This window comes from Triticum urartu, chromosome 6 (genome assembly GCF_003073215.2).
Source record: "Triticum urartu cultivar G1812 chromosome 6, Tu2.1, whole genome shotgun sequence".
In the NCBI taxonomy this organism is placed as follows: domain Eukaryota; kingdom Viridiplantae; phylum Streptophyta; class Magnoliopsida; order Poales; family Poaceae; genus Triticum; species Triticum urartu.
Window position 1 is genome coordinate 115593127 of NC_053027.1, and position 17513 is coordinate 115610639.

The 17513-nt window shown below is 46.8% G+C and overlaps 1 protein-coding gene and 1 pseudogene across 1 annotated transcript; both read right to left on the reverse strand.

Moving 5' to 3' along the window:
• Positions 1-298: 298 nt before the first annotated feature.
• Positions 299-1520, reverse strand: LOC125516654 (annotated as a pseudogene).
• Positions 1521-14388: 12868 nt separating this feature from the next.
• LOC125517378 (subtilisin-like protease SBT3) lies at positions 14389-17237 on the reverse strand. Its single transcript, XM_048682570.1, has one exon. It carries the CDS (start codon positions 17043-17045, stop codon positions 14733-14735), a length of 2313 nt encoding a protein of 770 aa, XP_048538527.1. The 5' UTR covers positions 17046-17237; the 3' UTR covers positions 14389-14732.
• Between the last annotated feature and the right edge of the window lie 276 nt (positions 17238-17513).

The following is a 17513-nucleotide window of genomic DNA, read 5'->3' on the forward strand; positions in this document are numbered from 1 at the left end:
TGCCCGTGGAGGAAGGGGAGCCGGGAGAGGGAGTCCCCCCGCCGCCGCCGTCTGCCACGCGAGTTTCACCCGGGGGCGTCATCCGGCGGCGGCGCGAGGAAGGGAGGCGGAGAGGGTGGCGACAGCGCCTAGGGTTGGAGAGCCCCCGAGTCGGCCAGGGCGGGGGCGACGCGAGGGACCCACCCAAGTGTATATGTACCATGTTAATCCGATCTAAGATGCTCTTTAGATGTTTTCTCAAAGAAAACAGTACGGGTAATTACTTTCCAATTGCTGCAAGCAGCATGTTAAACATGTCTTAAAAGGATTGCCACCCAGCACCAACAGCCATTCCTGAAATCATACACGCACACAAGTGACATCGCCAATTTGCTCTGAACAGATTGACATACTTAACAAAAAGCGTGAAGCTCTCGATGATGATGCATTTACCTGACAGCACCGGCTGGATGCTGTTGAGGGATATGGTGGCAGCCAGAAGATAGCCCAGTCTTGCAGTCTCCCTGAAGCCTCGGAAGTTGCCTCCTCGCCACAAGGGCGACGACCGTGAAGATGAGCCCGACGGCGGCCGACGTGGTCACGGCCACCACGACCGATAACTTTGCTGCTTTCGGGTGTCTGGCGCCAAGCTCGTTCGCCACGCGAACGCTGGCCAAACCAAACACGAGAGACAGGACAGGTGAGAGTCATTTCTTCTGCTGTTTGAGAGCACAGAAACTCATCAGAGTCAGAGGAGATGCGCGCGTACCTCACTGCTGTGGCATTGAAACCGAATGCTACCGTCAGTGTCCAGATGTTGTAGTTCGTGCTGTTGCAGCAAAATTCGAGCAAGCATCGGTAGAGATTATCTATGTCCACTTCAACTTTGAGAAGCAAAAACAGACACTGTTGACAGGTGCACTAACCATATGGTCACGGCCCCAACAACTTGAATCACTGGGTTGTTCAAGCAACCCACCAGAATGAGTACCACATTTCTAAGCTGCAGAACAAAAATACGGAGTAGAAAATACGAGTTTGCCCACCACGGCCGCCCCGACGAGGCCGCGACGGAGCCTGGCTACGTCGACGACGACCCAGTTGAGCAGCGCGTGCACGGCGACGAAGGCGCCGGAGATGAGCGTCATGACCCACACCCGGCTCTGCGCCTGGAAGAACTTCTGCATGGTGAAGTTGACCGCGTACGCGAAGAGCTGCGGCACGCCCCACCGCGCGTACCGTCCCGCTGCGGGCTGCGGCTGATTATATAACTAGAAGTAGCAGCTTAACTAACGAGCAGCGCGATTATTCGGCTACTGGGTAAGCCCGAAGCCGAGGCCTTGGAGATGACGTTGATGACGATGGAGACGGCGGCGAGCTCGACCTTGCCGATGCGGCCGGCGATAGGCCACGGTGATGAACTCGATGAGGAACTGGAAGAGCCCGGTGAGGATCACCGGCCCGGCGATGTGCCACAGGCTCTTGCACTCCTCCGGCAAGGTCTTGCGGCCGGCCGCCACCCGCTCCTCCGGTGCCACCATATCTATTCTTCGGGCGCACGCATGTAAGAACTCTACTTCGAACGAACCCGTTGCCTCACACGCACACACCAAGCCACCAGCGACGCACACACGCCAAGTTTTGTTTACGTACGGGTCAAGGTTGGGGTCCCACGTTCCAGCTGCTGATCGACCGACGCCTGCAGTGGGCTGCCTGCACCGTGTTATGCATGGTTCGAGCAGATCGGTTTCACTTTAGCTACATTTCAGTCAGCTGACTTTTTATTTTATGATCAGTCAATTTTCTGTTCATTGGATCATGCTTTGAGATCTGTGTTGTTTTTATTATTTTTTCTGTTTAATTCTGTTGTTGGGCTGGGTTGCAAGGAATCGTTTGACGCGTTGTTTTGCTTAGTCAAATCGGTACCGGCCGATTTCTTTGTTTTGGTTGTGCCCGTTAATTCTGGGTAGCATATTTTATTATTCTTTTTTGTTTCCTTTATTGGTTATAATTTTGTTTTTTTGGGGGTTTTAACTGCATGTAATTATATACACACAAATACTATATAATATGTAACAAAATTTCATGATTATACGATTATTTTTGCATATTCCAAGAAAATGCAATTTCAGCGTAAAGTTGTGTGTAAGTTTTTGTTATATTTTTTTCTTCTTAAAGAAAATACCAACGCCACTAATTCATTCTTTTTTAAAAAAATAATTATTTTGATGTTGTTTTCGTCTTTACTTCATTTTCATTCTACTTTAAGGTTAATACCAATGCCACAATTCATTTGTTCTCAGATTTTGTTTTTGCAAAAATTCTACTTTTATATGATTATTCTTGCATATTGTAAAGAAGCACCTTTTTTATGTATATTTCGTGCAAATTTTGTCATTGTTTGTTTTAAAATCTTTTTCCCATTTTTTGTCCTTAAATGGTAATACCAATGCCGATCATTTATTCTTCCTTAGGAAATTTAATTCTTTCTCTTATGGGTATTTTTGCTTCATTTTTTATTTCTATTTTATGTTTCTACGCATTTCTTTTTTTCTTTTTTTCCTTTGTTGGTTATTTTTTGTTTTTTGTGGGTTTTTGGCTGAGTGTAATTATATACAAACAAATACTATATAATATGTGCCAAAATTTCATGATTATATGATTATTTATATATATTACGATAACGTGCAATTTCGGTGCAAAGTGGTGTGTAAGTTTTTTTAGTCTTCTTCTTAAAGGAAATATATTATTTTAGTTGCACTATGTGTAAATTATAGTAGAATGCAAAAGATGCATTATTATATGCTTATTCGTTGCATATTTCAAAAAGTGCAATTTCGGTGCAAATTGTGTGCATGTTTTGAAAAAATTTCTTTTGCATTTTGTTTCTTCTTAAAGAGTTTCATTCTTTCTTAGAAAACTTCATTATTTTGATTTTATTTTAGGTTTTTTTATTCTGAAATGGTAATACCAATGCCATGAATTCATTCTTTCAAAGAAAACTCCATTTTTATTGTTTTATTTTCATTTCATTTTTGATCTTGTTTTAGTTTTCACTAATATATATTTATTCCTGCATATTATAAAAAAATGCAATTTATGTGTAAGTTGTCTGCAATTTTTTCATCATTTGTTTAATTTATTTTCAATTTTCCTTCTTTTTGAATGGTAACACCAATGCCAATAATTTGTGCGAATTTAATTTCTTTCTCTTTTAAAAAGTTCTTTTGATTTTGTATTAGTTTTAGTATTAATAACTCTCCATCCGCACAACAAAAAAGCTAATGATGAGTGTGTGTGGTGCTTGTGTGTGTATGCATGTGGGCGTGTCTTCATGTTGATGCACGCGTGGTGCCTACACGTGCTCTTGCGTCACAGGCTAACATAGTTTCGGCCGCCAAAGTCCACGGTTTTCATGCATGCTTTGAGATGAATATGTGAGGCTACAAGGTGGTTAAGAAAAAAAAGTGTCTGGCCCTAAAATAAAATCTAGTCGACTGGGCTATAGCCAGTCGATTTTGTGACCGTTCGATTATGCTTGGAGATTTGTGTTGTTTTCTTTTTTTTTTCTATGTCATTTTGGTGGTGAGTTGGGCTGTGTAGAATCGATTGACCCCTATTTGTGGAAATTTAATTCTTTTGTGGGTATTTTTGCTTCGTTTTTATTTCTGTTTTATGTTTCTATGTGTTTTTCCTTTTTTTTCCTCTTTTCTTTCATTTATTTCTTTTTTGTGGGTTTTTGGCTGAATGTAATTATATACAAACAAATACTATATAACATTTTCCAAAATTTCATGATTATATGATTATTTTTGCATATTACGATAAAGTGCAATTTCGGTGCAAAGTTGTGCGTAAGTTTTTCTTTATTTTTTGACTTCTTAAAGGAAATACATTATTTCAGTTACACTATGTGTAAACTATGGTACAATGAGAAAATATTCTTTGCAATATTTCAAAAGGTGCAATTTAAGTGCAAATTGTGTGTAAGTTTTGAAAGTTTTTTCTTTTTCATTTTATTTTTTCTTAAAGGGTTTCATTCTTTCTTAGAAACATTCATTATTTTGATTTTGTTTATGGGTAATATAAATTTATTCCTTCATAGGAAAATAAATTTTCACAAAAATCTACTATTATATGCTTACTCTTGCATTTTATAAAAGGGTATTTGTTGTGCAAATTGTATGCTAAAAAATTCATTATTTGTTTTCATCATCTTCTTCTTAAATGGTAATACCAATGCCACTAATCATTTCTTCTTGAAAAAATTTTATTGCGAAAATTCCCTTATTATATGCTTATTCTTGCATATTATTAAAAAACATAATTTTAGCGTAAATTTTGTGCAAAATTTTTCACCATTTATTTTTAGTTTGTTTATTCTTAAAGGGTACTAGCTATAGCACTAATTCATTCTTCCTTAGAAAACAACATTATTTTAAATTTATTTTATCTTCTATATTTTTTATGGGTAATACCAATGCGACTAACTAATATTTTTTATAAAACTTATCATTTGCAAAAATTTGACTGTTATATTCTTATTGTTGCATATTAAGAAAAGCCGCAATTTATGTGTAAATTATGCACAAATTTTGTCATTATTTTTTTTGTGTTCTTAAAAGGCAGTCCCAATGTTACTAATTCATTATATCTTAGAAAGTTTATTTTTATTTTAGGCTCGATTGAATAGGGACGGGCATGATTGTCGCTTGAATATTACACAGGAGAATCAGATTATGTTACGTACGTATAGTTGCCACCATGAGAATAAGATTAGGTACCTACAGTTTTCATTAAAAAAAAGGTTCTGATACATACATCCGGACGCAGCAAGAAAGAAATACATGCATGCGTGAAGTGAAATGAGTAGTTAGATGATGAAGTGAGCAGGTCGTACAAGAACGCTCGAGTAGAGCAAATCGGCTGAAAAAGTTATTGGTCAGTCGACTAACCGGAAAACGGAAATCAGCCTGTCCGGAGTGTGACGACCAAAATCAGCCTGTCTGTATGTTGAGCTTGCCCTTGTTGAATTATTGATCTGCCAACATGAGTTCAAGAAAGAGTGTAATAGCTTGTACATAATGAATGAAAACAATTATTCAAAATTACATAATTTCATTCCTCCATGCAAAAATAACAACACTTCTCTTGCTCCCTCTAGTGATACACATTTGGTACTGTAGATAGGGATAAAAATGGAGTGGAAACTTTCTGATTTATCGGAAGAAAAATGAAAATAAAGAGGAAATATGAAAACGGAAACGAAAATTTGCAAAACGGAAGTGGAAATGGATTTTTTATACGGAAAACGGAAACAAAAGCGAATCTGTGTTTTCCAGTGGAACAGGCGTGGAGATGAAACTTTCCGTTTTCGTGAATATATAATTTCTGTTTTTACTATAGGCTCAAACAGCACACAATGACATAATGAGCAGAATAGATCATTTGAATCCCAACTTCTATTACCACACCCATACTCAACTAGACTCTATACACAATTGTCCAAATACTGTTGCAATACTATGCTAAGTTGCTAATATAATCATATTAATTCCTAGCCATGTTACTAATTCATTAAATTAGTTTGATTCCTGCGTGCATTTCTCTACGATTCGGGGGATTTTTAAGTTCTGGCCAATGCCCACTTTTGTTTTCGTGTCCGCTCTGTATTACCTCCGTGTCTGTTTCCGATAGCATTTGTTTTCGTTTTCATTTTTGGGATTTCTGTACTTGTTTCCGCTTCTGCAATAAATAAATAAATATGGTAGCACTCAGTTTCGTCCGTTTCCACTTCGTTTTCATCCCTAACTGTAGATATTGATATATTCTACTAAAAACTTGGTCAAAAATGCACATGTTTGACTTTACCCGGATTAGATTCAGGCAGATAATTCTTATATTGTACCCTATTCCATATTTATGCTTGAGTTCGGAAGTGGAATGGATGCAGATTGGAATATCAGATTATGTGAATTTTAATACCGATTATGCGGATTCGGACATGGTACAGTAACAGACTGTTGTTGGATCGAGAACGATCATTTACCATATTCATATACGAGTAATATATAAGTGCTTTTAACTAAAATTATACATAAACAATGAGCAAATATTAACATGTATACACTTTTAAAATACATAAACACTACATGCTACTAAAATGTGCCAAATAAATCACTAATAAGCATATGTCTTGTCTCATAAGCAAAGATAGCATTCACTTATTGCTAGTTAATACTTAAAATTTCACTCATAAATTGGATTCGGAATTTAAAAGGTCTGATTATCCGGCTAGAGAAAGCGGATTATCCTAATGTGTTGTATATCTATAATACCATATCTTATACAATAACCTATCAACGTACTCGGATTCGGATCTGCTTGTTGTGGGATGTCAAAAATCTCTTACCACATCCTAAAGAGCGGGTTCAGAAACGGTTTCAAACGGAAGTCCTAACCACTTTCACCCTTAATAACTGCACATTGCCATTAGCTTCAGGCACGTCTTGTTCGGCTAGTCCACGAGCAGGGAGAGGGAGGCGCGGCCAGCGACGAGCGAGCACACGGGTGGTGCAAGAGGCGACATAGAGCGGGCGGAGACTGCCAGTGGTGGGCAGCGTCAGCGACCTCGTGGGGCCAGCACTAGCGGCTTGTAGGTGAGCACCGTGACTGGCAGGCGGACGGGGCGAGTAAGGAGCTGGAGGGGCGATCGGTGACCAGCGAGAAGAGGCTGCAGCGACGGCGAGCGGAGAGCGGCAAGGACAGCCTCACGGAAGAAGCCAATATCTGGTACGAATTGAGTACATGTTAAAACCATATACATACGAGTAAACCAGATATACATATGTGTATAGCAACAGGGGTAGGCTAGTCTTTTCACTACCCTGTTAATGTAAAAAACAATTAAAATAAAGCTAATGGCATATAAATCAAGGTTGCAACGTCTTAAGTGGCAATTGTGCGAATCAATTCTCTAGAGTGGCAAATCAACGAAGCCCTACAAAAGAAGTGGCAAAAATACAAATCTCTGAGGCTATGCAGTTGTCTCGCGATTTGTTGCACAGCAAGAAATTGTCATGCACGCCACAGCCGGCAATAAACGCACTCTGGTTCACCGAGATGGTATCTCCAAGGAGTGGTGCGAGACAGAGCGATAGGACTTTCGCGAACAATTTCGCAAGGAGATGGATCAGGCTAGGGCGATAGTCGAAGAGCGAAGAGGCGTCGAGTTTCTTGGGCAACAAGGAAAGCAAAGCTTCATTGAGTTTGTGAAAGCCGCACCCGTTCATCTGGAATTGCTTATGAAAAGCCTCGCAAATGTCCAACTCCGAAGACATTCATCACCTTCTCGTGGGTTGCCTGTTCTGGAACCGCACTGCCTGGTGCAAGTTCACTAAACCACCGCCTGATGGACGTGCTACCCTCTACATCTGGTGGAGCATGGTGCTGGGCCGCGTCACCTTCATGCCTACGGAAAGGCCTTGCTCCATTGTCTCCTTGGTGGCTTGGGCAATATGTAAGCATCGTAATGTTGTTATCTTCCATCATCGGCACCCCTCAATCGATGATCTGTTCTCGACCCTTCAAGATGAAGTGCGCGCTTGGGCCAAAGCCGGCGCCAAAGGGATGCAAGCCTTGCTTGATGTAACGTAAAACTTACATTTTGGGGCCGAGCATCCTCTCTTCTGCTGCTCATGAGAAGCCCCCACATGCCTCACTAGTATACATGTTTGAGATTCCCAAACCTTGTAACCAACTCTACCTATCAATGCAATAATACACTTTTAAAGTTTTGAGTTGGTGGTCGTCCGTTCACTTCCAATGCCCACCCCATATTCATCCTGACAAGTGGACCATTCAATTTTTCACATGCGAGGCAGCAGCCAGGCAACCGACAATTTTTTATGGGCGATGCTACGCATTGGCCGTCAGATCTTTTTTCAAGATCCGCTGCCTTGAGAGCTGTTTGATCTGGCCCTATTCAGCAGTCCGACCCTTCCATCATCATTACAACAGAGATAATGTTGCAGAAGTCTTATAACCGACCTTGTGTTGCAGAAACATTTGCAATAGAGTTTTTGTGCATAATTTTTTCGTCTTAACTTTTCTGCAACATGGGTGTTGTTGCGGAAGAACTTCTGCAACACATTTGATGTTGTAGAAAAAATCTTAGGATTGCAAAGGTATGCATCCAGTGGTGGAGGTCCTTGCCGACTAGTGAGGAAAGGAGAGGAAACCCATGGAGGGAGGGAGGAGCCAGGGGCGGTGAAGGGCAGCCCTCCGGCGACCAGCCAGACGGTGCGGCGGCGCATGGATTGAATCGGCGAGGTGGTTGGCGCAACTCTAGATCCAATCGAGATGGATGACTCAAGGGTTTTGAAACACCTAGTGTGTTGCAATTAGGAGTTTTGCAATAACTAGCGTGTTGCACTAAGATGTACTACGTTGTATGCTGGCGGATCGAACTTGGATTAACGGCTGTGCGGCTGATAGAACTCTATGCGTGATCGGCCGGTTGATTCTAATCATTTCTCATTTTTTTAAAGGAAACATAGCGATCCCTACCTCTCGCGATGCTTCTCAGCTCCTCCAGGCCTGCACCAATCCAGTGCCTCGGTGCTGCTGAGCTTCGCCAATTACTCTTCCTGTATCATGACTCACGAAAGCCTTGGTTCAAAATTCAAATTGCCATGCCGCCACCCGAATCCTCCCCGGATCAACGCTCTGTTTCCGTCGCGGCGCGACCCTCGCTCGCTCTCGTGTGTACTGCGTGGAGGCTGCACCCGCCGCCGGCACCGATTGCTGACGACTCACCACCGCTGAAGCGTGGAAGCTGCAACTCCTGCATGTCTCCTCGCTCGTCGTCGCCTGGAGGCCTAACCACCCACCACATGTCCGGTCGGATTCCCTGCGGGCGTGCAAGCTCCAGAACTGGACCGCGTCCTAACAAGCGCAGTGCCACACCACATCAAACTGCACCGCGACCTCTCGAGCGCGGCACCGCACCACGTCGAGCGCTTACATTTCCATCCAAGCTCATGATGCCTCTTTTATTTTCTGCTTTCTATACGTCTCCACACCACATGTACACCATGTCTGCCTAATTAATTCTTGAACCAATCATATTATAACTTACTGAACTGCAGCTCATGATTGTAATTTTGGATTCTCATCATCTTCCACGCTTATGGCCTAACTGAGTAATGATTTCAAATGGATTATGGCTTAATGAACTTCACAAGGGCCATGTATGAGACAGAATCTTGGATTCTAAAATTTTCTTCCACAGTGTTCAGAATTCCTAGACGTTTTGGGCTACTGCATGCAACTCTTGAGTTGTTCCTGCTTGCTTTAGGTAATGAAGCAATACACATGCGAGGAAAGAATTATGAAACATGTGGAAGACCATGCATGGGTGGATCTTCGATGGCCAAATTATGCTGGTGTATGAGTAAGTACTGGCATTTCAAGATACAAAATGTGTGGCGGTAGCCGTATAAGATCATCCCATCCTGGCATATGTCGATGTTAGATCTTGCAATTTTGTGGCATGCTTCTGAGTACCAACTCTGCACTAAAAGTCTCTTAATTCGTATGGGATGGACTCTTACTAATTTTGTGGCTCCACATAAATCCTATTTGTGTTAAGGGTGTCATTGAACAACAAAGACTCTTGTTTAATGTGATTATATACTCTCTGAAAAATCTCTGTATTATTTTTGGCTCCATACTTTCTCCCCCACCGCATTCCACCTGGTTTGGTGGCGTAGCACGGGCATGTTACTAGTTGAGGGGGAAAATCCAAATCTCTCAATGAGCATAGGTGTAAGGTCAGGGCAAGCGACCCTGATTATGACCACCCCCATCATCAAGTTTTGTGGTGTGGCCACACTTATCGCCTAGAAAGTGGCTTCAGATGAATTTGTGTTTTATCTTGTAAATATTTATTAAATAATTTAATAAAAATAGTTGTGTGTAGTTTTTAATGCAAAGGCTAGGGTTTAATCTCATTTTCTAAGAAAAATGACACTTGGAAAGAAAATGGCACCAAGACGAGCCCCCACGCGAGGTGCTCAAGATATGTTTTACAGTTGTATCAGCGATGGTTTCCGTCAAAGCTACCGGCTGAGGAGTGCCATTGTAGTTTCGTAGACGGCCGAGGCCTCCTACAGGCTAGCGACCGAGTCGTCGGCTGGTCTCGTTGGACATGTAAGAGTATCTTCAATAGATGATGTAAAATACATCACCATAAAATGCTAGATATAAAATTTACATCATCAAAATACACCCAACTCCAAAACATGATGTAAAATACATGAGCCGCGCAGCCGCCGCACAGGTGATGTAAAGATGGTCAACGACCGTGCGGTAGCAGCGTTATAGCCGCACTCTGGCAACACTGCGGCCGCACTCATTCGAATCAAAATATCACATGGACATATAAAATAAACAACATTTCAATTTCAACATGAACTCAACTTCCATAGCAAACAAAGTTCATAATCCAACAAACAAAAATGCATCATATCAAATAAAGTTCATGATCCAACAAATAAAAGTGCACGTAAACACAAGATAAAACATAGCATCTCAACTTTCATCCTCTTCGTTGTCACTTGTCACATTATGGACATTGGCATCATCACTAATGGGTTCTTTCTCAACGTTCTCATGCGTTGATGCATCAATGCCGCCACCTCCACCGGAAGAACCTCCCATGCCACTCATGTTGCTACCGAAGCCACCTCCCGTGCCACTCAAGTTTTCACCGAAGCCACCATCCATGTTGCCACCGAAGGCACCACCCATGTTGCCACCAAAGACACCACCCACATTGCCACCAAAGGCACCACCCGTGGCACTTTCCATCATGTTCATGTAGCCACCCCTTCCACCAATTCCACCGCCCATGCCACCTCCCATTCCTCCCATTCCACCGATGGCACCTCCTATTCTACTCATTCCTCCTCTCGTTCCACCCGTGGAACCTCACATTCCTCCTCCCATCATGTTTCTCATGAGCATGGTCTTTTTCATGATCATTTCATCGCGACAAAGCTCAACATACGTTTTTTGCTTGGGGTCAAGGCCACTTGTGTCCATGAACATAAACTTGAGGGCCCTATCCTCTACCATCTTAAGCTCATCGGACTGCGACTATCCCTTTAAAGGTAGTCCAGCTTGGTTCGATGCGTTATCTGTCGAACCACATCTTTTGCAAAGTGCCCTCATAAATGAGGTTTAGGCTGCTGTTGCCGTCCATGAGGACTTGGTCAGTCGATAGCCATCAATGATAGGGTCGAGGACGAGGGCCGCAAATCCTTGGCCGTGAGCTCCCATCGTTTGGTCCTCCCAATCAAAAGTGATCAGCATGTCCGACCATCTGTTATTTGAGGTCACTACATGGTTGACGTACCAGATCTCTCGAAAGAGCTCTTTTCCGTTGATTTCTGAAGGAGTGAGTGTCGTATATCATTACGACCTCCTTGTCTTCGTACAATTGCTCGAAATAGCTAGGTGTAATTCCACGGCTTGTTAATACACCAAGGTTGTCGAGGAGTTCCACTCCTCCCTTACTACCTTCCTGACAATCCAGCATGCTTGAAGCATGTGTGTCGGCGGTTTATCTGAGGAGACGGAGTGAATTGCGCTAGTCCAATATCACGTCTAGCGTCGATTTGGGTCCCTTAGCTGGTTGTTTTTTCTTCCGTGTCAGCTGATCTTCGGATCTATCGATGCTGGAGCGCTTTGGGCGTCGGTTATGATGCAGGCGTCTGCCATCCTCGCCTGGCTCGAGTTGTTCCTGCCTCAGATTCTGGTACCGTTGATTGGCCAACCAGGCATCCTCCATAACGCAGTATCTTGTTACTATACCAAATAGATCGGCAGACATTCTGGGGTGTTTCGGTGCCATAGTTTTTCTGATTCCTTCGTCGTAACAGTTGTGAAGGAGTGCCGCTAAGGCCTCCCATTTCATACAATATGGGATTTTTTCTTGACGAACAAGAATCTCATGTAGAACTGTCAAAATGTTTCTTTTGTCTTTTGTATGATGAGAGCTAGATCCCAGATGTCGGCTGCCCCTGAGTTATCGGGGCAATAGGTGACATGGGGGTGGGTGAGAAATTTTTATTTCAAACCGGCCTGACATCGGCCTCCTGGTGAGGTTTCACGAGGTTGATCCAGTATAGACCTTGGGATCGCCTGTGCAGCCTGGCTATTCTGGCCATCATTGTGAGTCATCGGAACCGAGCTCCATGCTTGATCTGGTGAAACGTAACTTTCGTCCCCAGCTAGTGCGAAACTGGCAATTGGGCGGTGATCCTCTATGGCTCCTTGGCCAGACCTAAATTCATGGCCGAGGAAGTATCCAGAAAGTTTGGGTTGTCGACATCGATGTCCCGGTGAAATGCTTCGGTTGAACCGAGGTTTAGGTGCTCTAGCGTAGAAACTATGCCGGAGTGGACCAGTTCGTTGAGCGATGATGCCATTAGACCGTTTTGACCACACAGCGGGACCTGTATGGGCCACCAATGTCGGGGTTGAATCCGATAGATCTTGGGTAAGGGGTCCCAAGCTGGTGATTTTAGCTTGATAGTAACAGAAAAAAGAGGAACACCATGTTTTACCCAAGGATGCATCAAGAGAGAATGGCTTCCACGCTATACAAATCAACACATCTTCGGTGTTCAAATAATTTGTGGTTCTTCCCTTCACACTGCCAATGAAGCCCTCCTCCATGTTGAGATTCTCATCATCAAGTTGAGTATCATATTCTAGCAGTGCATATACTTGAGAGAGATAAATCTTCGTTTGTGACATTTGTCATGCGCATGAATGTCTCATAATCAAGACTAGAAATGCACGTACACACAATCTCACCTGATACTCGTATGGGACATGAGAAAAGAACAATCAATAAAGAAAAATATTTGTTTTAACCTTTGCGACATTTCGTCAAGTACGTTGAGGGCGGCGGGGTTGCACGGCGGCCGCTTGGTGCTGCCACCACGGGATTTGGCCGGGGGCGCCTTTTTTGCTGGCGGCACATGTGCTCCGACGGCAGCCACGAGACGGGTTGGAGCGAATCCGGTGCAGCGGGATGGGGTCGGCATGACAGTGATGGCCGCATCTGGAAAGGTGGGAGCACCGGGGGCGACCGCGACAAGGTGCGTCACAGCGGCCCGGGGAGTCGGCTGACGGGCGGGAGAGGGGGGAGGGGGCATGAAGTTTCAAAACAGGATGAGAGGGCCTCATCTAATTCGAGAAGAAAGAGCCCACCCTAAAATCTGGGGGGGGGGGGGGGTGGGTGTTGCGGGAAGTTTCTAGCAATTTTATAGTGGCCGGAGATATATGACCAAACATTCAAAAAAAAGAGAGGAAAAACTGCGAATTCATTCCATTGTTATTGTTTGCAATACATTACAAGTTTTCTGCTAAATTAAAGCCTGCTGGATCCCGTACATCGTCAGACCCTGTTGGGCGGAAGAGTTTGGTCGTGACACTTGTTAGTACAGAGGCATGTGTTGAGCCTTCCGGGGCTGCAGTATCCACCTTTGTAGTCCTCGGTGATGCAGGCCGCGTCGCAGGCTGGGTTGGCGCAGACTGCATGGTAGGTCTGGCTCGGCCCTTCGCATGGCGTATCCTTCTTCCCTGCTCAGTCAGTCATCGCCAGTTATCAGCTTAAGAAGTTAAGAAGATGATGCCATGCTTAATAAGAAATTTCAGGGGAGAAAGGGCTCACCATAAGCAAAGGTGAGGAGGAGGAAGAAGAGGGCGGTCGCTGCAACCTTGGCACCCATGGCAGACAGTCTCAATCGATCCAAGCAGGTGAAAGAAACTCTTGTTGCTGGGGCGAGGAGAAATGGGTCTAGCTAGGAGTCTATTTATAGGATGGATTGCGCCTCCCTCAATACCTCAGATATTATGGATATAAAATCAATTTCTTGATTTTGGGCAGTACATGCGCCTTATCTTTCCAGGCATAGAATCGACATCATAAATGCCATTACTTAATGCCTCAAATCAGGATATGCATGTCCACTGCCGCAATTTACGTGGGCCTCCTAACCTGGTTCCTCTCTTCTTTGTTGCTGTGAGTACGAGGTGCTATGCGTTGCCGTCGTCTAACCTGAGGGCTACCATCGTTTTTTTACTTTCCTTTTTGCACTTTTTTGTGAAGTGTAAGTATAAATTCACATGTCATGTCAACACTTGAGTACTGGTACCCATACCAATCGAGTTGGAACGAGCTCTTCTACAACCATATATGTGTTCAGATATACTAATTATCAAGTTCGATCGTTCTTGCCACAATGCTCGAAAACTTGAACTTCCGTCAGCCCTGAACACGGCCAAACACCGGTGCAGGATTCAGTTTGGCCTACACTAGCTAGCATTATGGCTTACACCCGGGCCCTCTAGGGGCTCACCAAATCACCAATAGACAATGGTCAACACATGTCGCGCCGACTCAATCGGTTCAATGGAAAAGAAAGAACAATTATGAAGAGCACAAAAGATAACCGAAGGAACTAATAAGCACAAGCACCTGCTTTTTTCAAATTGATAAGCACAAGCAACTAGTAGGATGAGATAGCGATAAGTCTGACTAATAAGTTAAACCTCAGTCCACTGTGACTGAGAAATATAAGGTAGAGTACTTAATAGGATTTCTGACTCCTTAAGCCCAAGTCAAACTACATCATCGGAGCGACATAAGATCAAGTTCACAGCACCGAACGGCGCCGTCACACCACCACGTACGGGAGCCTGACCTGGTGACTGCCGCCGACCAGCTCCGTCCAGAGCACGGCACCGTGCGCCGGCTCTCCTCCGGTGGGCGCGGTCAGCACAATTTCCACCTCGAATGTCGCCTTCTCGCCCGCACCGCCGAACTCCAGCGTCCACGGCGTCACGGCGACGGCCACGTTGCTCGGCGCCGACCACGACGCCTGGTACGTGGCCGCGCCCGCCCCGACGTTGGTCGCCGTCCTGCTGAAGCGCATCCTCCCGGAGGTCGCGTTGGCGCCGAACGTGGCGATGAACGACGGGTAGTTCACGTCGTTGCTGGACGAAGCGGAGCAACTGTACGCCGTGGACGACCGCGTGACCGCCGCGATCTGGGTGACGGTGTAGTTCGCGGCGCACAGGAGCGCGACGAAGTCCCGCGGCCCGGCGTCAAAGACGAGACCCGGGTCCAGAGCAGAGTTGGGGTTGACATGCCCCGAGCCCATGGCCAGCGGACTAGCCATGCCGTTGCCGTTGCCGGCGTCGGTGATGGGACGGTGCAGATTGTCGACCGCGCTCGCCGTGGTCACCATTGCAGACTTAATCATGGCCGGACTCCAGTCCGGGTGCGCCGCCCGGAGCAGCGCCGCCACGCCGCTGGCGTGCGGGCACGCCATTGAAGTCCCGGACGCGACTTGGAAGTCGCCGCCCAAAGCCGTCGACCCTACGTACGCCAACGGAGCAACGGGTGGCCAGGAAGCTAGTATACTGTCACCCGGCGCCAATATGTCCGGCTTGAGGACGCCCGCAAAACTCGGCGACGGCCCTCGGGAGGAGTAAAAGGCGACCACCGGCGCCGGTGCTCTGCCGAGGACGGTCTGCTGGAACTTGATCGTGGCCGTCGGCTGCGAGCTGGAGGTGATATACTTGAGCAGCGCGGGCGCATCCTCTGGGCTAATCACGATAACCGGCAGCGGATACTCACCCATTAGGGGTTCGTCCGTCTCGGTCTGCGGGACGAAGATAGCGGCCGTGAGACCGGCCGCGGCGACAACCTTCATCTGATGGTCCATCGCACCAAGCCCAGTGTCGCGGCAGACGATAATGCTCTTCTTTGTCTCCAGACTTTGGAGCAGAGCTGACGAGGTGCACGCGGACAGCGTCTCGTTGTAGACCAGCTTCACTTGAGAAACCCAAGCATTTGCTGGATACGACGTGACCCCAGTGATCGTGGTGATGCCTTGCTTCGTGTCTCCGTAGCTCACAGTGCCGGCGAACATTTGCCGGTCCACCGTGCCGGCCGCCACCGTGAGCACCCATGGGATGCCATTGTGCAGCGTGGCCAACCCATGGGCGCCATCGTTCCCCGCTGACGCAGACACGAAGATGCCGCGCTCCATGGCAGCGAACGAGGCAATTGCAACTGGATCCGTGTAGAGCGGCTGGTTGTTGAAGCCGAGGGAGATGGACACGACATCGACGCCGTCCGTGATCGCCGCGTCCATGGCCGCCAGGACGTCGGACATCACCGTGTCGCTGGGCCAGCTGACCTTGTACGCCGCGATATGGGCACGTGGAGCTGTTCCACGCGCCGTGCCGCGCCCGTAGCCGAAGAAGGACGCGCACGGCACAGGGCTGCCCGCGGCGGTGGACGCTGTGTGCGTGCCGTGGCCGTCGTCGTCGCGCGTCGAGTTCATTGATACGGTGGCGTTGGGGTACATGGCCACATATCCGCGGTTGAAGTAGCGTGCTCCGATGAGCTTCCTATTGCACGTGGTGGCGGGGAAGGAGACGCCCGGCACGCACGCCCCGCGCCACCGGGAGGGCACGGCCGGCATCCCGTCGTCGTGAAAGCTGCTGCTCTCGGGCCAAACGCCGGTGTCCAGCACGCCAATTATGACGCCCTCGCCAAGGTTCGCCGCCGGCCACAGCCCGGCGTCGGGGCGGAGGCCGAGGAACCTCTGGGAGTGCGTCGTGTCGTGGGCGACGTCCGCGCGGCGGTCCGGGTACGCCGAGACGAACCCTGGCGTGTGGCGGAGCGCGCGTAGCTCGGCAGCGGAGAGCGTGGCGGCGAAGCCGTTGAGCGCGTTCGCGTAGGAGTACACGTGCTCCGGGCGTCCTCGGCCGCGCGGCAACGCGTCCGCCACCGACTCCAGGATGGCCGAGTGCCACGCGTGCGCGTCCTCGGCGAAGTGCGGCGTCACGGCGGACTTGTCCATGTGGACGATGTACACCGTGCGCGCGCGCTCGCCGGCGGCCACCGGCGTGATGGTGAGGGAGCAGAGGACGAGGAGGAGGAGGAGGAGGAGGAGGGGCGTGGGAGGTGGTGCCATCTCGACTCTCGAGGACTCCGCTGGAGTGATGCAGGGGAGGCGGAGAAAGAAGCTAGAGGAGGGAGAAGAGGAACTCCATCATTCCATCAGAGACTAGAGGAGGAGAATGGAGTGGAGCTACACGAAGAGGAAGGCATTTGTAGTTCGGATCGACACGCACGGGGCGGTGTGGTGGGGCAGCGCGGATGCGGATGCAACGGCATGCATGTGTGTATCAAGCGCAGCTCGGCTGCTGCTTAGCCTGCTTGTATTGTACTACTAGAAGCAAACTTCGCTGCGCCGTTGGATACCAAACATCAACAGTGCTGTGGCAATTAAAGTTTAACGACACCATAGCACACACTCCGTGCACAAGATAGATTCAGTTTTTGAGAAGCACATCTCACCCATATTTTTTACTCTCTTTTTTAAAAACACTACGGAGCACTCCAAGCTCATATGGTTATTTTCCTTCGGATCAATGCCAAT

Coding starts and splice junctions, on each gene's coding strand:
- LOC125517378 (XM_048682570.1), bottom strand. CDS start 17,045: ATGGCACCACCTCCCACGCCCCTCCTCCTCCTCCTCCTCCTCCTCGTC.